The sequence below is a fragment of the Asterias rubens genome, chromosome 2 (genome assembly GCF_902459465.1).
Source record: "Asterias rubens chromosome 2, eAstRub1.3, whole genome shotgun sequence".
NCBI lineage: Eukaryota > Metazoa > Echinodermata > Asteroidea > Forcipulatida > Asteriidae > Asterias > Asterias rubens.
In genome coordinates, this window is record NC_047063.1 from 17,635,921 (window position 1) to 17,659,803 (window position 23,883).

General features: G+C 38.1%; 1 protein-coding gene across 1 annotated transcript in view; it reads left to right on the forward strand.

The window, feature by feature from the left end:
- The window catches only part of LOC117305233, a 60,328-nt gene continuing 36,445 nt past the window's right edge, over nucleotides 1-23,883 (forward strand). The window contains exons 1-11 of the mRNA XM_033790057.1: nucleotides 1-2,099; nucleotides 3,959-4,107; nucleotides 4,377-4,472; nucleotides 7,936-8,008; nucleotides 17,137-17,228; nucleotides 17,954-18,097; nucleotides 19,478-19,623; nucleotides 20,495-20,637; nucleotides 21,742-21,868; nucleotides 22,677-22,786; nucleotides 23,533-23,636. Coding sequence (XP_033645948.1) covers nucleotides 1,103-2,099; nucleotides 3,959-4,107; nucleotides 4,377-4,472; nucleotides 7,936-8,008; nucleotides 17,137-17,228; nucleotides 17,954-18,097; nucleotides 19,478-19,623; nucleotides 20,495-20,637; nucleotides 21,742-21,868; nucleotides 22,677-22,786; nucleotides 23,533-23,636 — 2,181 coding nt within the window. The 5' untranslated portion in view covers nucleotides 1-1,102. The remainder of the gene's footprint in view (nucleotides 2,100-3,958; nucleotides 4,108-4,376; nucleotides 4,473-7,935; nucleotides 8,009-17,136; nucleotides 17,229-17,953; nucleotides 18,098-19,477; nucleotides 19,624-20,494; nucleotides 20,638-21,741; nucleotides 21,869-22,676; nucleotides 22,787-23,532; nucleotides 23,637-23,883) is intronic.

Genomic DNA, 23,883 nt, shown 5'->3' on the forward strand with positions numbered 1-23,883 from the left:
TTGTGTGGTTGTGTAGGGTTAAATGTGTATGGATGTACGTCCGGTCCGATTACGTGTGCAAATATTATTATACATGATTGCAATAACAACTAGTAGAAGACTTAGCTCTGCACACGCTGCGAACATGAACGGGATTTTGAGCCAAGTTTTGTTTATGGAAAATATTTCCAGAAGATGTTTATTACCATGAGAGATATTATTTCTTCACATGATCTGGGTTGCTTGGTTAGCTAAGGATAGCGTATGCCATGTGTTGTGTGAAGTTGAATTTGAAGTGATGTTTTGGACTCTCGACCTCAGCTCATGTCCAGTGACTGATTGAGTGTGTTACTGTAGTGTTGGTGACTTGTGTGTTGAAGTTCAGCGCACGGCGGAACGGTTGTCCTCTTTTGATGAGGTCATTTGTTTGGCTGACGTCGTTGTTTTATCAATCAATTAGTCTTGTCGTTGTCAAGTTTTGAATATTGGTTGGACAAGGTTTCCAGGATTTGTCACCTACATGTAGGGTTCTAGATTTGTGATGTAAAACTGATGGATTTCTACCTCCATGGATGGTTGTAGTTCCTTACTCTATGGTCTTAGAGGGTTGACTTCTTACCTTATTGATGTGTGTGGTTGCTCCAGTACTACTACGAGTACTAGGCCTACCAGTACATGCACTGTACCCCCTGTAGGCGACCAAGCAATAAGGCAAGCCTATGCATATATATGCATGCGCTAGCCTTTTGCACAAGCTGTGCCAATAATTCAAGTCAACCTTAATTTACTTTAACAGAACTATTCAGCATGTTCAGTCTCTGCCTTGAAACATGACTGGTGTGTGGCATTCTTTTTGCTCTTTTGATTGTAGTACAGGGCTAGCAGGTCCCTCATTTTCAACAGCGATACAAATTCATGAATGAAGTCTGTTTTTCACTTGCTGTCATTAATTTAGGTGCAGCAGTCCAGTATACTTTCTGACGCCTTTCCGTTTATGTTTTTTCCAAAAGGGCATGACACAATAGGCAAAACTGCTGTGATAAATTGATGAGTTGTAGTAGTAGAGTAGAGGGTGCTTTTGTTGATCGCCTCTGTGCATGTCTTGGATGTATCAGCTTTTGAGATGGCCAATTTGTTTGAGAAGCTAAGTTTTTCTGTGCCGAGGCCTGCGACACCAGAGGAAAAAATTGTTTCAAACGGAGTGGCTGATTCTACGGAGAGCAATGCTTGGTCAAGTAGTCAAGTTGATGAGTTTCGTAAAGGGAAGAATTTCTTGAGTCCGCTAGCGATTAGCGGAAAATCTTTGCTGCTCTCTAAACCTGGTGATGAGCAGCTTGTGTGTAAACCTGCAACGCAGGAACAAACAGATGTTGTTATTCCAGCTGTAAATAGTGCTGCTGGAAACGATATTTGCCAAAATGACATTACAACAAACTGCTTGACTTGTGAGTCGGACTCAAAACATTCGGCAAATGACCCACCGGAGTTGACAGCTGAACGCCAAATATCTCCTGTGGAGAAAGAACCATCGTGTGAGCAGCCTTTATCAGATGAGAACTCTGAAACGATACAAGATCCTGAATCTCCGTCGATCATATCAGAACAAATAACTGATACAGATAGTACGAAAGAAGAGGCTTCTGTTTTTCAGCTGGCAGCACCATGTACTACTCCAATGGAACCAAAGTCTGCAAACCCTCTGAGCAATAGTATTCCACCACAAGACGATTCATTACCTCTTTCATGTGATTCAGAAAATGTTAGTGAACAGTTGTTCCCGGTGACGTTGAAAAAGCCGTCCACATCTGGTGTAAAATTACAAGTTAAAAAGCAATCAAAATGCAAGAAGACTGAGTCGTTGACACCGGTGACTGATGAACAAAGTGCCAAAGAACCCAAAAAGAAACATGCAGCTAAAAAGAAGGAAAAGAAACTTTCGGAAGGTGGAACTGAAAAGACTAGCAAGAGTGAGGCGAGCAGTGGTGTCACCTCTAAGAAGAGCTCAAAGTCAAAGACAAAGTCTGGCAAACGGGAGAGAAATTCTGGTTCTACGGATGCCAAAGCAGCTCATTTACCGCTGAGCAAACCATTCGTCATCCCCAGAAAGAAATCTAAGCAGGGTATAACATCACTTTGTTCTCTCGACAAATCCTAGCAACTATTTAAATGTCGTCATTGATAGTGGGTGGCACAATTCCATACACCATACCCGGTGTTCATTTCTCAATGAAATACACTGAGGCTACGTACAGGGGCCACGGCCTCTGCCGGTTGGCTGGTGGTGCCCATTTTAGATGAATGTGCCCTTTGCAAAATGGAAACGGCATTGCCCTCATGAACAAGAAATACGTGCAACACAAGAAATTCGGGCAGTTTTAAGCCTTAGTAAGAAATGAGTTGAAGCCAGCATGATGTGCCACCCAGTGTAGCAGCAAGAGAATGGTTGCTCGGATTAATTTTTTAATTTGTTTTTAAAAAAAATAACAAAGAGTTACTCTAGATGGATAATTATATTTAAAGTAGCCTTTTGTCAATGCGTTGCTGGCTTCATAGACGAAGTGTCTGGAAACTGAGACCACATGTGCACGTGCGAGTTGCGAAGCGACGACATATTTTCCAATTTTGGTGCTCCTTGTTGTTGCATTATTCATAAAGATTTGAAAATAATTCAATTCACAATTTTCTATGTCAACTTTTAAGGAAAGTTTTGAAAGGTTATCCAATCACATTTGTAATGGTTTAATGAAAAACTGTTGAAATGTCATTTATTTTAACAATAATTTTGGGTTGCTTGAAGAAAAAATTGAGTCGACCGGAGGTTGAACTTGCAACCTCTTGATAAACTTGCCAGCTCTCTACCTACTGAGCTATCTAGCCCTAGTATTGTCGGTCTCCCGAATTTGTCAATTATCTTTGTTATGGGGTAGCTAGTCAGGGTGCGATCCCTATTATAATATTGCAATCACTGGTTAAATTGCTTACTGATTGGCACCCAATAACAAAGATATTGACAAAATAGCGAGACCCCCATCATTTAGGCACATTAATTTGGAGATTGCAAGTTCAAGTCCCGTTCCGGTCAATATTCTTTGCTCCATCCAAACTTATTAAAAGTTTGTCCAGTCAGAATCCCTTATTATTTGTTTTTGTTTATCAAACTCGTAAGGTTTATGTTCCTGAAATATAGGCCTCAAATTAACCCCGGGCACCCACAGCAATTGTCGTGGTGCCCTTGGCCTTTGCTGTGGTGCACATATTAAGTTTTATATTAACACCCAAGCAGATCCTTGCCATTTGATTGGAGGATTGTCCGTCACGTGATAGCAAATATAAGTACCATTGCACGCTGAGTCACTCACCATGTTTTTTCGTTCCATCCGAAAAGTGCTATTGCACGCTGCAGCATGCAATGGTACTTTTCGGATGGAACGAAAAAGCTGAATAAAAACATAACTGCGTGCGCGGTAACGCAGTGTTACTGCAAGGCATATTAGTAAAATTACTAGCATTCGGCTTTTGCGTGTCTCAAAATAGCTAGATTTGTGACTGTTGAATCCAACAGGCCGACCCATAGAGAAACGGGTGTAATTTCACAATTAAAAATTGTAGGCCTACGCTTTGTTTGTTTTGAAAAATGTATCTTCTAATCAAAATGACAAAGATCTACTTGGATGTTACATAAAACAAATAATGAATGTTTTTCATTCATGCAATAGTGCAAATATTTTCATTCGTTGAAAGATGGAATTTTCCACTCAACTCGACTCCGCCTCGTTGAATAGAACGTTCCATCTTTCAACTCATGAACATATTCGCACCATTGCACTCGTAAACATTCATTATGTGTATACTATTTGATACAAATTTACAATCTGCCCATTGATGTGGCTCTTACCAGAGGAAAATTAGTATGACCCTTCAAGAGTGAAGTTCAAGGCCTGGAAATTTATCAAACTTTCTTTTCTATTTTTACACACAGGTTTATTTCAGGAGGTGACCTTGGACTCCAGGGAGTTTCTGAAAGACATTTTGCCGATCCTCACCACGCAATATCGCAGCAAGGATTCCTCCACCCGCTTCACCTTCACTAAAGCGCAGCTGGTCCACAACGAGGAACTCGCTAAATCGGTTTGATTCCTTTTCATTGAATTTTGATTTTTATCTTTTCAGGGAGGTGATTTCTTCAGGAAATCCGTTTGTTGTTTTGTCTTTTATATTTAAGATAAGTAGGGCTTTTTAAACCACAGATAAATGTGTTTAAGCAGGCCCCGCGCCTGCAAGCTTTCAATGTAGCTGTGTCCTTCACATTTCAGCTGCAAGTTAAGATGATTAGCCTCCCAAGTTATTTTTTATTTTTACATGTATATTGACTGTTTGTTTCTTTTTCCAATTTATAGTTTTTTGAGTGGCGTAAAGAGATGAAAGATGACGGTCGCACAGATAAGGAGCTGACAGAATCCTTTGCATTTATCTCCACAGACAGCGAAAAAGAAGTAAGAAAGTTTGTATATTTAATAAGAAGGGGGTCACATTAACAAGTTTTTATGAGTGCTGGCCATATTTCTCTGAGTTGAAAGATGGACTTAATTCACAGACATGATTTCTCCCTATTTGAGTCTGATTTTCGATTGTTTTGGCCTTCGGACAAATGAATTTTTTTTTTTATTAAATAGCCTGAAATGTCTGTTAAACCTACACCACATGAAGAAGTAAGCCCTTACCCTAAAAAAACATATCCTACATTTTTCCAAGTACCAAATATCTTGCATGATTCAGGCTGGCAAAGTGAGTTGAGGTCTGGCGTGCAATATTGATGGGACATGGATGGGACATATTTCAAACACACAATACGTGTAGCGTTTCTGGATTTCGTAAGGCCAGCAGCATGCGCAACAGAGGCCATGACCTCTGTCTACTTCTAGGCCAGTACAAGTATGGCCAGTACTCAAACCATGATTCTTATCAAACAGGAGATGCAACAACATAAAATTAATTATGAAGCCTGGTCCATACTTCCTGCAAATACAAATGCGAAGGGAATGTTCACGTCACATGGCTGTTTTCGCAGCGAATGTTTCGCTGGAGTTGAGCACAAGTCAACTGATGCGAATCGTTTGTTGCAAATTTGTGGCGCTGAAATTCTTATCGCATTTGCAATTCGCAGGAAGTATGAACTTACTACAGTGTTTTTTCCTGTAGCTATTTTTTTTATCAAGTCGTTTTAAACAACAGGTGCAGATCAATCATGGCAAATAATCACTGTTAATAATATTGACTTATGGTTGATTTTGTCAATTTGGGTTTTTGAATAATACAGAGAGACAAAAAAGGATGGGACAGACATGCGCTGCGAATAGTACCAAAACGCACATTAATAGGTGGTTGATATTTATAATGATTGTTGGCATTCCCTTTAAAATACTTGTTAAAAGTAATATATAGCAGTTTATGGTTTTTAATAATAATAAAAAAATGTATTTGGTGTTATTTCCTTTTTTTTTAATCACTCAATTCAGCCATTTGGTTGCAATATCATTTTTAATAAGCCTAAAAATGAATAAACTTAACATCCTCTTTTATACACTAAACACAAGTCCATGTAAAAACATCCCATCTGTAGTATTCCCCCGCAGCTGTGGTGAATCGTTGTTTTTATTGTCTTCAGACTCCATTTAGTGAATATTACAACATGTTCACCAACCAATGTTAGTTCTCTTTGTTCACCATTTGTGTGGATTATCTTTTTTTTACCAACAGCTCCTTTTTGTTTCAAATAAAATTAAAGCGGGTAGACACGACCACACAGACAAGCTTGTATAATGTATGCCTGCAACCGTGGACCTCCTATTGTCCCCTTTTTGTTGATCTTTTCAAAAGTACAATAAGTACAATAAAGTACATACTTTTTTTGCAAAAGCTCCCATTGGTTTTGTACACGTTTTCCCAACTGTGGACCTTTCCAGAACCATGGACTCTATTGTCCTCTTTTGTTATAGGTCCCTGGTTTGAATGTGTATACCTAATCACCCACACAGCTCTGTGTTGCAGTCACTGTGTCCTTTTTTTATAGAAAGAACTGGCGTTCAACACTGTTGGGAAAAAAATGGGAAAAGTGTGGATGTTTGTAGTCCACATAGTGTTTCAAGTCCCTACATTGGTCTAGGGCGGAGGACTTGAGTTCTGTAGCTTACAGAAGGTCAGTTATATGCTGGTCTAGTCATTCGTGACACTTGAGCAAGGACATAATTGCTTATCTCCACCAAGGAGTACAAATGGGTACTGGCGAGAGCTTGGGAGCAACCTGCGATGGACTGGCATTCTGTCGGGGGGAATACAAATTTGTTCAGTCTTTTTAATGCCAAGTAAAGTCGGATAGAAAAATTGGTTAGATGAGCTATTGGCTCACGGCAGACTTTAGTTTATTATCTGGATCTCTCTTGTTCTCTCTTTTGGTTTTGGCCCAATTTCATAAAGCCTGTAAACCCTAAACTTGCTTAGCATAAAAAACTTGTGCTTGGCAAATATGTGACCATCCACCACCAATGGGCTGTAAAGTTGACACTTTTACTGTTATGGGCTCAATGCATTTTTGGAGAGAGTGTGTAATCAGCTTCAAAATGATACCATCCACATTTAAATCAGACTTTTCTTGACGAAGTTATGATTTCTCAAAGCCACCTACTTTTTTATTCAGATTTCTCAAAGATTTCTTGAAAACCCAAACAATTTAATAGGCTCTGCAATGTACAAGTGCGACTTTACAGCCCATTGGTGGTGGATGGTCACATATAGGTTACCATCAAGAAAACCATACAGTTACCATTGGTGTGACTGGTACCAAGGTCATCTTCTGCTGAGCCAAGGAATTTGCTCAGCAGAATTATCTGCTTCACAGCTTTATGAAATTAGGCCCATAGCCGCACTTAGTATATATGTAGAGTTAAAACGGTGTACATCGACCCGGTAATTCAAGGACTTCTCTTTGTTTCCTAGGGCGTTCTCGCTCTGTCAAAACACCAGGATTCCTTTTGTTGAAGTCCTTGGTTTTTTAACTGATAGACACTCTGGCACACACAGTGAAAAATACATTGTGTTTAAAGGCACTGGACATCTTTGATATGACCAGTATTCTCACTTGGTGTACATGTATCCCAACATATGTTTAAAATAAAAAATCTGTGAAAATGTTGACTCAATTGTTCATTGAAGTTGCAAGAGAATATTTAAAGAAAAACCACCCCTGTTGCAAAATTTGTGTGCTTTCAGATCCCTAGTAAAATATGTTTTTTTAACGGACAGACACTCTGGCACAGACAGTGAAAATAACAACCTCTTGCAGATTCTTGCAGTTACAAACACCACACCTTTACATTATGAAATGCAAACCTTTGACAAAAGATTAGCCACTTTGTTGGTTGTCTTTGAAATGTGTCACATCATTTAATGAAACTTTCATCATTTTTTTCCCCTGGTATCTTTGGTGATTTATCAGGGTTTTTGCCGGATTGTTTCAGGTCTTTTTTATTTGTCTCCCTACAATTTAAATAAAATGAGACTTTTGCAAAATTTACGCAGTGTCTTTTGGTTACTTTTACTCGATATTCAAAGCTGGATGTATTCTGTGCCGAATTTGAAAATAAGGCTTGGGTATGAATTAAGTAGATTTTCACGCAAGTCTGTTAACCTCTTTAATTTAAAATCTTACAATTTAGAGAAAGACTCTTAGGTCTACATGTTTGGCCATTAACTTTTTTGTGCATTTCTACCACGGGTCCTTTTGGTTGGTGTGCAGTTTGCAACAGCTAATTCTATTTTCTCATCTTGCAATTCAATTAGCTTTATCTGAACATGAAAGAGAACATTTATCAAATTTTCAGGATAATTTACCTATTTGTAATCTCATCCCTGATAAAAAAACCCAGAGAGATTAATTTTTTTGTTTTTTTTGTTTCATAGGCTCGGAAAATGTGTCAAGAAGGTCTATCAGCCGATGGTTCCCATTCCGCTGTGCTGGGTAATCCTACCATGGGTAAGTCTGACTTTGTATAATTCTAAACACATTTCAGTGTTGTAACAACCAACATCAGATGTTATGTTTTTTGAGGTTTTCCATTCTGAACAGTTTTCTAGGATATTGACCCAATTCACCTGACGACAACATCAGAATATGGGTAAAAACCAAAATTAATATTCTTTATCCCGATGCAAATTTGACATCTAAATCGTTTGCAGTACCCACTGCTAAAACATATGATTCGAACTGCCTCTAGCTACCGGGCAATCTCATTTGTCTTGTTGGTATGACACTGCTCTAGAATTGCAAAGGTTGTGGGTTTGAATCCCATCCGAGTAGCATGCCTGTGATTTATTTTTAACAGAACTTGGGTAAGTTCCGAGTATACAGTGCTAACACACATCGGTGAAAAACCAAAATAAATAACATTATAGCTGTGAAGAAAGAATTCTCAAACCTTACTCATGATAAGTCATAGACAGCCAGTTACGATAAGGAAATCAACCAACTAAAGTGAAAAAAGCCAGTGGATGTGACATCATTGATGTTTTCAACTAGCAAGGAAAACAAATTCTTGATGTGTTGCCATGGTAATGCGCTGCGTAAGTAATGGGGCTCCCTTGCCTATACAGCTCCATGTGCTCTCAAGGACATTTTGATTCTAATTGGTAGAAAAAGCCCACCCAGACCTTTTGCCTTATCTTTTTTTGTAAAGTAGCCAACAGACTAGACAGTTCTTTGTGTAGTCATTGAGCAATTCTGGTAAAATTACCCCAGTAACATACAGGCACATTGAATCAGCAAAACCTTTCAAGGCCAGGCTAGAAAGCTCTTTGTGTAGTCAGTAAGCAATTCTGGTAAAATACCCCCAATAAAATTAACATCAGCAAAACCTTTTAAGGTAGTTTATCGTACATTATATATTATTATACGGGTAACATCGGAACAGATTATACTAGTCAATTAATAATTTATTGTTGTTTTCTTTTGTACAACACAAACAACTCAGAGTTGAGAACAATTGATGCTCTCTACATGCGTCATCACAACAACCCATGCAGGGATCTTCTGCGAGTAAAACAACTTTGAATAAATGTGGACCACGAAAATAAATTTTCATGAGAACATCTCTTAACACGTGAGGTTGTTTGAAATTATTATGGCACGACACAAACCAAAAAGTTCACAATGACCACAACGCTCGTTTAGTGTGTGTCTTTTCCATTTTGGTTTGTCTGTTATGCGGAGTCACAGAAGGAGATTTTCTCCAACCCGCTCTCTTGTCTGGATTCTTGTTACATTTCAGTGGTTTAAAATTTCTGTTTAAGTTTGAAGTGAATGAGTAATAATATACTTTTCACATGCGTCTTCACAACAACCCATGCAGATCTCTTCAATGGGTAAATTTTTTTTTGAAATGTTGACTACAGGAATCAATTTTCATGAAAACATCTGAAAACATGTGATTTTTTTTTCAAAATTATCATGTCATGACTTTGCGCAGCATTTTACCCTGTCCTCTCTGCCAGGCTATTGTTGTGGCCATGTGAAGTGTATGTGCCTTGTCGCTCATACCTTTTGCAGCCATGAGTCATGTGCCATTAGAGGAGTGACACATCATCATTGAGATAGAGCTACGTCATGCAAAGATTTTGAATTTATCTCCATAGCTTTTTATTTATTTATATTTTAATTTTTTAAGTTATACAGAACGGAAAAGACCAAGTTGAGTACATCTGTATAAATAATAAATACAATTTATTCTGAAAGGGTTTTTTATTTGTAAAAAAAAAAAAAACACAACCAGAATAAAATCTCCCCTCAGGAATATATAAAAAAAAGTATTGTTGGGCTCGAGTAATTTACGATATTATTTTTATCATATTCTAACCTTTATTTCAATTGTTTCTACATATTTTGAAATCCCCCCCCCAAAAGAAATTAATAAAATAAAATAAAATATGTTAGTTTTTTTCACATTGATTGTTCTGAATGGCCCATTATCAATAGTTAATCTGGAATAAGAGTAAAATATCTGTGTCATAATATTCATCAGGATTGACTTTTTTCTCTCTCGGTATCTTCCATTCTATTGATACAAAGACGACGGGTAAAAATACATGCACCAGTGTCTTTGTTGCTATTATTACCTCCTCTTACTTGACGGTGGCGTACCAAACAGCAAAAGCATCCACTCCTTTTGTTACCCGATAACAATAAACTCGATTGAAAAGCCAATCCAGCGTGCATACGTGTAAGTGGTTCCTCATATTGTATACTTAATCATCCAAATTGACGCCAGGCACGCACTGGGGAGGGAATGAAACTAACAATTAGTTCCAATATTTAATTTATGTTTTTTCCTTCTCTCCACTGGCTTAATGGAATTGCCGTACTTTGTTTGGGGGTTTTAATGTCCAAGCTGTACAAACTAGAGTTTGCAGTTCCACTGGAATCTTACTAAAAATAATTCGGGTTCAAGGACGCTTTTGAATTTTCTTGAATTACAGATATTTAAAATTTTTTTAACAAGGCTAACACAATTATGAAGGTATCTCTTCATCACCATGGTGATCACTAAAGTGAAGAGCAACAAATGTTTGTCCTTCTCATTACTTCTTAAATTTTAATTTTTACAATGTAAATTGTGAATAATATTCGCATCCCCTTGAGGTTACCTCTGCTGCTTTCCAGGCTGTATGTTAAACTTAGATGTGATCCCTGGCTTTACGACAGTTACAGGTTTAATGGATTCTGATTGGCATCCACCAAACAAAGAAATTGACAAAATAGGGAGACCGCCAATATTAAGGTTACATACATAGCTCAGTTGGTAGAGCGCCGGCGCGTTAATCGGTTGGTCGCAGGTTCAATCCCACTTTAGTCAGTTTATCTTTGTTGAACCCAAAATTATAAATATTTGTTATAAAATTCCGCTAAACCAAAACTGCAAACCCTTAATAGAATAAAAATGTTGTTCTCGTTTCCCCCCTCCCCCCCCCCCCCTCCCACGATTTAATTAAGATTACCTTGTTTGGCAATAACTGATTTTCAAAAATGTTGTTTGAAAATTTACCTGTAAAACTGATCTAAAAAATAGATAAACCCTTCAATAATAGATCAACGCTTCAATAAACTTGTTAAGGTAGCATGCTTGAGTAATTACAAACAAAGCAATCAAACAAACTATAAAAACCCTTTTTTATAAAGAATGTTATGAAATGGTACAAAAACAAATTTTCACAATTTTTTAACTATTCTCGCATATCATCCTGACACGCTACCTTGTGATTCTCTGATAAACCTCATCAGACAGAATGAAATTAACATAATTGGCAAGTCTTTACATTTACGTAAAAATTAGCGTCAACCATGTCGTCCCCAGCTTGGATGATCTTAAGGTGTTGGTAACAATGACCTACATTGGGACTCGCTAATTGGTTTCTTTTTGCATGTAGCATTTAGGATGATTAAGTGGCGATTTACACAGTTACGGATGCATGAGATCTGTGATTAGTCTGGCATGTCAGATTTGTCATAAAGATTTACGCGGAAAAGCAAAAAAGACAATTTCCCGTTGCACTCGTCTGGAATTCCATTTTTTTATTGGTTTGTTGCCCACTCAACAGTCACTTGAGGGCAACGTCACTTGAGGGTTAAGTGAGGGTTAATGTGGGGTGACGGTGGTATTCGGAGGATCAGAGATAATAGTCATTATGTAGAATTGGATTTGAAATTATGTTTGAAATCAGTATGGAATATTACACATCAGCGTTTACTAGATTATGTTGCATGAGTTGCAAAACGTCACTCTCTCTTTCATAGGCTCCAACTACACGGAGCATAGTATTTGGTTTTTGTTCCCGGATCTTTTCTATTTGTGAAGGATTTGGCATTGATGGTACTAATTGGCATGTCTGTAGGTTTTTTTGTATGTCATAGTGTTGATTTGTGAAGGCACACCATTTCAGCAAAATGATGAACCTCTAATGGGCCAATGCTGGTTTTGTTGCGATGCACCATTTTGGCAAAATGGTAGAGAACCTGCACTGGTCCAATACTGGTTTTGCAGCATACCATTTTGGCAAACAGGCAGAAAACATCTATTTGGCCAGTACTTGTTTTTGTAGCTGCACACCATTTTGTCAAAATGGTGGAAAACATGTAATTAGCCAATAATGGTTTTGTAGCAGCTGCACCATTTTGTCGAAATGGTTAAAAACCTGCACTTGTCCAATAGGCCCCCTACTGGTTTTGCGGGGCACTTATTTTTTTCAATATTAAGGAAAACCTGCATTGGCCAATAGGCTACATGTACTGGTTTTGTAGCGGCACATCATTTTTGGCAAAATGGTAGAAAGCCTTTTCTGGGCAAATACAGCCTTCGATTTCACAAAGAGTTAGGACTCGTCTTTTATCTCGAGTTAGGACGAGTAACTCGTCCTAACTTAACTTAGGATAAATCTAAAAGTCTGCATGCTACAGTGCAGGGTTGGGACTCGTCCTACGTCCTAAGATTAGTCTTAAGTTAGGAAGAGTTTTGTGAAATCGACGGCTGGTTTTGTAGCTGCAAACCATTTCGGCTAACGGTGGAAAACCTTTAATAAGCAAATACTGGTTTTGTAGCGATGCACCATTTTGGCAAAATGGTAGAAAACTTTCCCTAGGCCAATACTAGTTTTGTGGCGGTGTGGCCGGCGATTCAATCCCCCCATATGGCAAACTGTGTATACAATTTTGTGGTAGCGCCCTCTTTTGAATCATCCTCCTCAAGTCCACGTTAATTTCCCGTATGGTGACCACAATACCTCTTAGTTTATTACAATGTACAAGTAAACAAAACAGCTTTCAGATGAAAATATCAGGGTTCTGAAATTCAGACTTATAAATGGTCCATATAATAAAGAGTATGCCTTGATAATGGAATTATACATGCAAGTTATTGAACCTGATGGTACCGTCATTTTGAGAAAAGAATACTATTAATTTATTTTATTGTTGTGCTTGAATGTATGCCTCTTATTTTTGTATTCGATTTTAAATTTTGTTTTAATTTATGTAATAATTACTGTTGTACATGTATTCTTAATTTATGTCTTGTTTTTATGGACAACTACATTTTATTCTATTGTACTTTTTTATTGAACAGTAATTTCGTTTAAATTTAATTTATATGATATATTTTGAACATTTTTATTGTGTTAATCAAAACTGACGAGTTAAAATGCTGGTTGAGTTTTCGTCTGATAATGAAAGGTTTTCTTAACTGCTGCAAATGAAATATGGGCTAAGTGGGTAAATGGACAATTAGATAACCCTTTTTTGTTAAATTGGCTTTGTAATTGGCTTTAGAATTGCCTTTGCTATGGGTGTTGAAATCGCTGGGCTATTTAAAAAAAGAAAAGCGTTTGTTATTGAGATGAATTTGGTTGGAAAGATGTTTTAAAAGTAGAATATATTGATCCATAAAAATATGCCTTAAAATTTAAGGTTTTCCTTACGCTTCATGAACTAAACATGGTCCATGGACAGTGTTTATCAGAGTTTCACCACGAGAGCTCAGAAACTTACATCCTTTCCACCATTGGGTGTGTTAACACTGAGAAACTTGGATCATTAATGGATGAGCAGTTAGTCTGCCTGAGGCGGTCAGTGCCCTACTGGTTTATGCATGATCTTTACATTAAGTCCACTGTTTAGAAAAGGAATTACATAGAGATAACAGGCGTTAGTTGTCAGATGTAAAGGATGTTTTATTCTAGCCTCTGTCTTTAATGGAGCTTTATTATTTTTATTTTTTTACCCATACACCGATGTGTGTTAGCACTGTATACTCTGAAAAAAATCACAGGCATATTACTCGGGTGGGATTCGAACCCACGACCCATGCAATTCTAATGTCTTACCAACTAGACTACCGTAATTTTCGGATTATAAACCGCGGTTTATATGTTGATTTTGACATTTTTTTGAACTCCTGCGGTTTATTCTCCGGGCGGCTTGTAAGCCGACGTATAAATATTTAAGAGAAAAAACGGCATTTTTTTAAAGAAAGATCGTTTGTAAAATATTCTAATTAATGTTTTTTTTTCTTAAACGAGAACAAAAACCTGCCTGTGTGATGACAAAATCCTGTTGAAAATCTCACCACAATTGTATTCCATGTTTCCTTTGTAAAACGTTTATCAACCGCCCTCAGCTCCCCCTCCCTCTAGCTCTCAGCGCAACTCGGGTTAGACTAGACTGGTGCCCGTCTATTTATCCTAGCGATCTCTACATGCTGACGTCAGACATTCAAGCTATACTCGTGTCTCAGCGAAATAGACTCGTCCACTGTCTATTTATCCCACGATCTTTATATACTGACGTCAGACATCCAGGCTACACTCGTGTCGGCCAGCGGTTTCTTCAGCTCAACCACGCACAACGCAACGGCAGAATGGTGAATGGACGTACGCAAAGAACTAGCCGCTTCGGGGGATCAAACAAAACGTGTTCAACCTGCCCTGATTGTTGAGTCCAGTAACATTGGGAATTTTATTTCCAGGCGGCGCAAATGCGAGGGCGTAGCGCAACCCGTCCGCGAACATCGCTCAATACGGTGCCACCAACATCTGTTGTGCAATCTCGAGATTGAGCAGCGCATTTAACATATTGCTAGCTTTACGAACTCGCATGTGTGTACATGTGTTTAATGTGCACGCTGCAGGATACATTACTCCACACACACGCTACGTCCGTCCGCCGTTGCAATATCTGTTGTGGATCCTCGTTGTGGGACTACAATAATAAAAGGGAGGGAGAAACACCGGCCAACCACTTTTCTTTAATTCCCTTATTGAAAGACCCATTTCAACCTTATTTCCCGTCTACTCCGATGTTTAATAAAAGTGAATCCCCTGTCCTTGTGATTACGCAAACAATAAGGTAGCGCATTTTTTTTCATTACCACTGCTATACAATAAAAGTGAGGGAAAACTTTAGCCGTCCCCATTATTATTTCTTTTATATTTTATAAAGGCATTGTGCATGTTTAAAAAATGTTCCTATATACATTGTAAACAGAAACAACACTCATAGACAATACTCTCGTTTGTGTTGTGGTAGCCCTAAAAAGGACTGTTTTGTCTATTTTCTATTTAAACAAAACGGAAGGCAAAGGATTCCTTGGATATAAATCTTCGCACTGTTTCTTTATCACTCACTGCACGTTTTTATGGTTTATAAACCATGATTTGTGAGTGCACACTTTTATGGTTTGTAAACCATGATTTCTGAGTGCACATTTTTTATGGTTTGTAAACCATGATTTGTGAGTGCACGTTTTCATGGTTTATAAACCATGATTTCTGAGTGCACATTTTTTATGGTTTGTAAACCATGATTTATGAGTGCACATTTTTATGGTTTGTAAACCATGATTTGTAAGTGCACATTTTTTTATGGTTTACAAACAACGTTTTTGAGATGTGTAAATTTTCATGGTTTATAAACCATGTTTTTTAAGAAGTCTCGATTTTCATGGTTTATAAACCATGTTTTTTAAGAAGTCTCGATTTTCATGGTTTATAAACCATGTATTTTAAGAAGTCTCGATTTTCATGGTTTATAAACCATGGTCACAAACCATGATTTTATGGTTCATTTGTTATGGTTTACAAACCATGATTTGTAAACCACGATTTTTATTCTTCAATTTTCATGGTTTATAAACCATGTTTTTTAGATGTCTCAATTTTCATGGTTTATAAACCATGATTTGTAAACCATGAATTTGATGCTTCAGTTTTTATGGATTATTAACCATGTTTTTAAGATGCGTAAATTTTCTTGGTTTATGAACCACGATATGTAAATGTTTTTTGTATGTTCATGGTTTGTAAACCATAAACTTATACACAACAAATACTTTACTGGTATGTAAACCATAAAAGGATTTGGCAACAGTTTCTATGGTTTACATCTAATTGCTGTAAACCATGGTAAAAACATGCCTTAAAAGTGTCAAACAATTAATGGACAAACGGCGCCCCCTAGGGGCCCAGTCTAATCAAACGTGAACAACTTTTGTCAACAGAGGGCGATGCGATGCAGGGCAAAGTTCAACTGTTTCTCGGCGTGCGTTGTCGGCCGATCTTTGATTTACGGAGAGTTTGTTGCCAAAGAAGTTTTCAAACATATGGTCAACAAATTCTTGAAAAGGGTTGTTGATGGAAAAAAATATAACTCAGGACTGATAGTGTGAGATAAAAAATCCACCCGTAACGCGGCAGGTTTGCGTACTTTACTTCCGTGTTTTGAGGTTATTTTTTTCATGTTTTTATTTTTTATTTTGATCGCGGTTTATACGCCGCGCGGCATATACGCCGACACCTAAATATTTGTTTGTATATTTTGAGGAAGTGCGGTTTATACGCCGCGCGGTTTATAATCCGAAAATTACGGTACTGAGATTGCCCGGTAGCTAGAGGCAGTTCAAATCCTCAGGACTCCGGAAAGTACTGAGTGATCAGGACTTGGGAAAGTACTGAGTGCTAACACACAACGGTGTACGGGTAAAAAAACAAAATTAATATTCTTCATCCCCGATGCAAATTTAACATCTATCATAATCGTAGTGTTAGATGAAGCTGCCAATCCTCCCATTTTTTAATGCTTGGGGGCCCTCTCAAAATTATTGTTATCACTTACGGTGGTATACACGATTATTGTCTGCACCATTTTTTTAACATCTGCGTTCTGTCCTTTCTGTGTGCAATATTGTTTGAGGTGGGTTAATGTGGGTGATGGATGATGTCTTGTGGTAATGTGTTTCTGCCTGTTTGGGGTATGAATGAACATTTGAACCAGTCTTTGTCTTTCAGAGAACAGTTGGTATGTCACAATACAAATCATTTTGTGCAGACGATAATTGTGTATACCCCGGAAGCGATAAATAATAATTGTTAGAACACGCCAACCTCAAGCGGTAAATAAATACAGCAGATTCGGAATCTGACACAGGTTTACACAACATAACCCATCGCTTCCCTGGACAGCCTCCGTTTGTATAATTGTATTGTCCAAAGAATCAAAATCAAGATAAATAAATAAACAGATGTTTGATTGACTAATCATTGCATAAATTTCTTGTGGTTATGCAGGTGTGTATTTATCTCGCTACTCTGACATCCTCAAAAGAGATGGACTAGAATCGAGTCACAAGGGAATACTGCTTATCTTGAAGATACTAAAGGTAAGCTTACCATAATAACCGGTGCAAATTTCTTAGAGATGCTTGAAGCAAAAAAAAGTTGCTTACAAATTTTCTGCGAAGCCAGTGATACCAGTCAAATTGTACATGTCGCATGGTAGCTTGGCTGGTAACCTTATTCTGGTGAGCATATTTTTGTTGTGCTGAGCTATTTTTTTCGTAAGCACCTTGGGCCCAGGACATTAAATCTGACATTTGAAAAGTTGGTTAACACTCTTAAAATTAATGGCAAAAAAACCTACTAGGTATAGGAGTACAGCTGCTTTCCATAGTATAAAGCATTTTGAGAATCGATTCTTTGAAGGAATGTGGTATGAACAAATATATCAGTTTCTTTCCCCCAAAAATTGAACCTGAGAAGCATTGCTGACAGTATTGTATCTCAGATTATTGTATTCAAATTAGTAAGGGAGGTTTGCAGTAACACCATTTGAATATCTCTTTCTGAGTAGTGTTGGTTCTGAAAAGAACCAATGGTTAACGACTCAACGTTTTGATCAGTATGCTCTTTCTCCTGAAGACCACCAGAGCGAAGTTTGCAATTTTTACTCCAAAAGTGAAATAAGTTAATAATACGACTTTCATTAAAAGTCCCAGAGATGTCTTGTAAAATTTATCCATCAAACAAATTTTTCCGTTCACTCAAAAAAAAACGTTGTTTGAGAATGGTACTAAACAGTTTTACTTTTTTTTTTTTTTTTTCACAGGGTAAAGTGAAGGCAGTACCGTTAAACTATAGCAGCGTGCTTGACCCAATGCCAAACTATGACAGTCATGTGGCAAAGTCTAATGCTGCGGACATGAACAGACTGACCTCTCTGCAGACACTAGCTGTGTATGATGCTACCAGGGTAAGACAGGAATTTTTTGTTGTAATTATTTTTGTGTTTAACCCTTTGAGAAAGACCCTGCTTGGAATGAAAGGTGAGGCTATAGACCATATTGAATATGACGTCACCATTCAAAAACCTGCCATACAACATGGCATCTGTGAGCTCGTGCGTGGGGGTGTGCGTGCATGTGCATGTACCGGGAATGCGCAGGTTCTTTGATGTTTGCATTAAGATGCGCATCTGGTTTTCCCTTCAAGATGGCTACTTTCATAGCAACAAATGGGTTTTTCAATACGGTCTATAGGCTGTGTGTGTGGTGGTGTGCGTGCGTGTACCGTAGAAATCAAACCGGGATTGCGCAGGTTCTTTGATGTTTGCATTAAGAGCATACGGTTTTCCCTACAAAATGGCTACTTTCATAGCAACAAATGGGTTATTCAATACGGTCTATAGGCCATGCAGACAAAGGCTAGATAAAACATAAAAAGACTGAATTCTGTACGCAACTAGTCCAGCTGGGTAGTTGATTGCTTGCTACTGCCACATGTACACAACTGATTGTTCATCATAATGATTACAAATCACTCAGTCCCATGCTATAATATGGAATAGAAACTACAAATAGAGACCAGCAAAAAAACTTGCGGACCACCGAAATGAAACGCTTACTTGGTGCTAGTCACTGAAAAACTTATTAGCAAACCATGCCATGAAGTCTATCGCATATTCAATCATTTTTGAGACCACTTTGGTCGCACGCACGTCACTCTAACTCATGAAACCAAAAAACTTACGTCAAAAGCTTTTTATTCCCGTGAGACTTTCACAATCCTTTGAGACTTAAATTTTTTGTTTTAAGTAAACCAGTCGGCAAAAGAAGAAAGAAATTATCCATATTGGGTTCCTGTAGTTTTTAGTATCTAAACCTCCTGAATTGTAACTTCTCAGAGATTCAGGGTCTAGATTAATGGGGTACCGGTGACATTGAGCCACTTTACAGGAATTTTTACAGTTGTTAAAAGCACTGGACACTGTACTCAAAATAATTGTTAGCATACAAACTTTCTTGTTAACGAACAATAAAGAGCTGTTGATAGTGTAAAACATTGTGAAAAACGGCTCCGTCTGAAGTAACATACTTTTTCGAGAAAGAAGTAATTTTCCACTCAAATATTTGAATTTGATTTTGAGACCTCAGGATTGGATTTTGAGGTCCCGAAATCAAGCATTTGAAAACACACAACTTCATGTGACAAGGGTGTTTTTTCCTTCCATTATTATCTCGCAAATTTGACGACCAATTTGACAATTAAAATTTCACAGAATTGTTATTTTGTGCATACCCAAGGTGTCCAGTGGCTTTAAATCTCATCCCTGCCTATTTCTCTTGATATCCAGATTTATTTGTATGAGTTTGGTGACTTGGACATGGTGACTCGGCCGAGGCAGATATGTCCCTATGCCATGGTGCATTTCACATACCAGGAGACGGCCAAATCTGCTCAACCTGTACAACCAGTAATGTCATCACCACATGAAACAAGGTTAGTCTAAACCACTGGGCACAAAGTATTTTCTCAAATTGATCAATTTTGAAAATTTTTAAATATGTTGGTGGTTTGGTCGAAGAAAACAATTGAAAATAAATTGTATTTAAGAATATTGGGAAAAAAAGTATTTAGAAAAAGGGGGGTTGGAGAGACATACAAAATTTGAAAACTTGGGCTGAAAAAAACCAAAAAAAAACACACAAATAATATGAATGATAAAATAAACAAGCTGGTAAAAGTAACATTTGTGATTTTACCAAAATTGAATTCCAACTCGGGTGCAAAACAAAATATTTATCAAGTCAAATTTGAAGATATACGTTGTGTGGATAATAGGAAAATATTGCGTTACTAGTAAACTAATAAATAAGGATTTAAAGGATTTACTTTGTCAGATGAAAAGGAAGTTTGTTTTGTCCAGGCTCAAAGCCATTTGGACACTGAACAGTATTGTCCAAAGGCCCACACTTCGTGTATCACAACTTATATATAAAATACCAAACCTGTGAAAATTTAGGCTCAATCGGTCACTGGAGTCGGGAGAAAATAACGGGAAAACCCACTCTTGTTTCCGCATGTTTCGCCGTGTCATGACATGTGTTAAAAATAAATCCGTAATTCTCGCTATCGAGAATTGATATTTTTTCAATGTTTTCTCAAAAATTAAAGCATTTCATAGAATAATATTTCAAGAGAAGTCTTTCACCATTACCTTCTGTAAACCCTGTAAATTATTTGTAAATCTTTTTTTCTGTTCCGAAAGTGTATAATGGCTTTAAAGAATGACTTAAAAATTAGTTCAAAATTTCTGACAGTTTTTCCTTCGTTTTGCTCTTCTGCACGTACCCCGACGATTGTCACGCAGAAACCCAGTGGCCCAGAGCTCACCCCAGGCACCCCATCACAGCACGCTCCCACAAGCACTTCCCGTCAACACCCCTGCTCAATCTAGCACAACTCAAGGTGACACCCACGCTGCTGCACCACACAAGACAGTGACGGCACCAAGTGAGTACTCTAGCGTTGTTTCGTTTTGTTTGTTTAGATGATGTAAATGGGTACCTGCGGGGACAAAGATGGTTCTTGTGATTGATTAGCTTAGTGCGCTACATTTTTGACAGCACAGGCTGTGTACTCCCCAGAGAGCCAAGAGCTGAGATGGTTTAAGGAATAATTTAAGGCCCAGTGACTAGGGGTTATAAAAATATTGCAGTCTTATATAGTGCGTGTATCTACCAAACAAGGTACTCAAGGCGCTGAGTATATACAAATTTTCAGAAAGATAGGTTATTGCAGTGATGAATTCTGAGACCAAATTATGTAGGGCGAACTCCTTAGGCGAATGATATAGGATTTGAGACATTGCATGGTGAGGTATCAATATATATTTGGTTTGCGGTTTGTTTGGTGAAGAGGTTTTCAACTAGTGGTTTAAACTCAACGAGGCCTGGTTCTTGATAATTTTACCGAGACAAAGTCGGGGTAAATTATCAAGAACCAGACCTCGGCGGGTTTAAACCACTAGTTGAAAACCGATTCAACACACTTTGATTCCCATTCATAAATACCTTTTCGGTAAAAAAACATCAACACTTTTTGTCAAAAAGTAAATTAAATGCAAAAGTTATAATTGTTCAATGATTTCTTTCAACACAACACCCCTCCAGCTAAGAATTGGTAAAGCCCTCCGCCTCCGTAAACAACTCCTTATAAGGGAATGCTGTGCGCGTATCATGTGATGTGGCACAACTGTATCAGCTGTTGCTCTCGACCAATAAGAGTGAATAAACTGTCTTATAAGAACAGGTGCAAGCTCGCGTGTCACGCCCATGTTTCAACACTTTTTACTGGTCATAAACAAAGGTTTATACACACCCACGTGACGCGCTCTCCACCAATATGAATAGCAAAACTGGTGAACGACCATGATTGTTTCAAGTTTAAAAAGTTTATTCTGAGAAAGGATTCCCTTTGTAGTAAATATTTAAATTTAGAAAAAACCCATGCATGAATCATTTTTTTGATTTCTGTAAATCTGCGACCACATAGCATCATTTTGCTTCCTACTGTCTCAAACAGTTTGATTTATTTACTTTGTCTTTTGTCTTTAAGAATGTAAATACAACGTCTTGAGAGAGCGGCACTTTGTGGTCTGGAAGGGTGTGCTGACTGCTAAGGAAGAACCACTCTGTATTGGCAAGATGGTGTCTTACACATCCCCTGTGCTTCCTCATACACTGTAAGTAAATAGCAAAGAGCATTTCGGCAATGTTTGTTCTGCCGCCTCATCTGGGCCCAATTTCATGGCTCTGCTTACCGTAAGCAAAAATCGGCGGTTACGGAAGCAGAGAATTCAGTGCTCACGGCAAGCGTATTTTACGAGTTAGCGGGGAATTTTGGCGTCTGCGCATGCATACTCCATGTTACTGGGCAATCTACGCCTACAAGGCTAGCACAGAAATTCGGCGCTTGCACGTAAGCGGAAAATGGTGATTGCCACCGCAGAATTCGCCGGTAAGCAAAGCCATGAAATTGGACCCTGCTCTTCATAGAAATGACTCCATCAGACATTATCTGGATATGAAATCTACCGAGACATTGGTTCATTCTCTGGTCATAGATACCTGCAACAGTCTACTTTAAAGACAACTCAAACTGTTAGATTGCAGCGTGTACAAAAATTCCGCTGCTAGACTTGTCACCAGAAGTTAAACTTTAGAATTCTAACACCCATTCTAAATGATTTACATTGGCTGCCAATATGGGCTAGAATAGATTTTAAAGTTGTTCTCATTTAGTGGTGTATCCATTACATTGCCCCTGTTTATCTTCAAAGCTAGTTCAGGAGTATAAAACAGCTAGAAATCTGCGATCTTCACATGAATCCCTTCTGACTCGCCCAGCTATCAAAACAATTGTACCATTGTGACACAAACGTTCATTCAGAAGATTTTGAAAACCAGTTATGAAATAAGACAGTCGTCTATTAGCTTAGCCCTTTTACTTATCGATGTTGAAATAATTGTATTTGTCTGTCTTCTCCGCAGCCCTTCGTCTTTAAACTTCAAGAACAAGATCTCCTTTGCCAAGATGCTGAGCTATTTCCCATCTGGGATCTTTGCCAGTGGAATACCTCTGACCTCTGACATCAGGGAAGGTTGGTTTAAAGATTAAGCTGTTCTTTAAGACAAAGTGTAGGCCAATATTATAGATAAGATTGAGAGCTCACTGACTTGTCTTGTGTTTTATATATCTGGTAATGAAACCAAGGATGCCTCACAAGTGAACTTAATGACTAGCTCACAAGCATGAAGAAACCTATAGGCAAGGGTGCTTGCTATGTGAACCAGAAACATCGGAGTTAACCCCTACTCTTCAACAATAAGTGTTCTTGGTTCTTTTACATTCACTGCCAATTCCAGTACAGGGACCTTGGGCTTATAGTCCCATCTTAAGGGCAAAGCAATCATATCTTGCTCAAGGACACAAGTGTTACGACCTGGACTCGAAACCCACACTCTGAGGATCAGACACACCAGAGCTAGAGCCAGAGTGCTTGAATTACGCTCAGCCACTTCACACCACTTTAAAGTTCATACCAGCACTTACTCTTCCCCCTAGAGAAAACAGCATCTGAAGACACCCCCACCCCAAACTTCTCAAATTGTGTATTTTTGGCTTCTGTGTGAATGTGCCACCTCCTGGGTATGCATATTTACCATGTTTACACACAAAATTATCACCTGACAATTAGTTCTCAATCAGTATACAGCACCAAATACTGATGGGGAAAAAAAATTACATGTCCTTCAACGAATGATGTAATCTAGCTTACAGTTGTTTATCATGATATGCATAAGCACTTTAGAATCTGACTGTTAACTGTACTTTTATTTCTGATAGTCTGTCGGAGAAACAAGTACGTCGTTTACTGTGAGCTACAACAGATCAAGGAATCCCACAAGAGATTTGAGCATCTCTTACATTTCTTGACACGTGAACAAGTGGTATGTATCTATCATAACAAAAAGGATATGGTCCAGTAACCCTTCCTTTCATTCTAAACATCCTTTGTCCTCGCCACTTCACTCCTATTGGTTCATAGCCACCAATATTGTTTCTGAAATAGAAACTTTGATTGGCTGTTATTTTCCCGCTTCTTTCTGGATCCTTTCCTTAATCCCTTTCCCCCTCTCTTTTTCTATAAATGGATATGTTTGTACTTGTTTTATGCCTCTGAAGAAGGTCCGGATT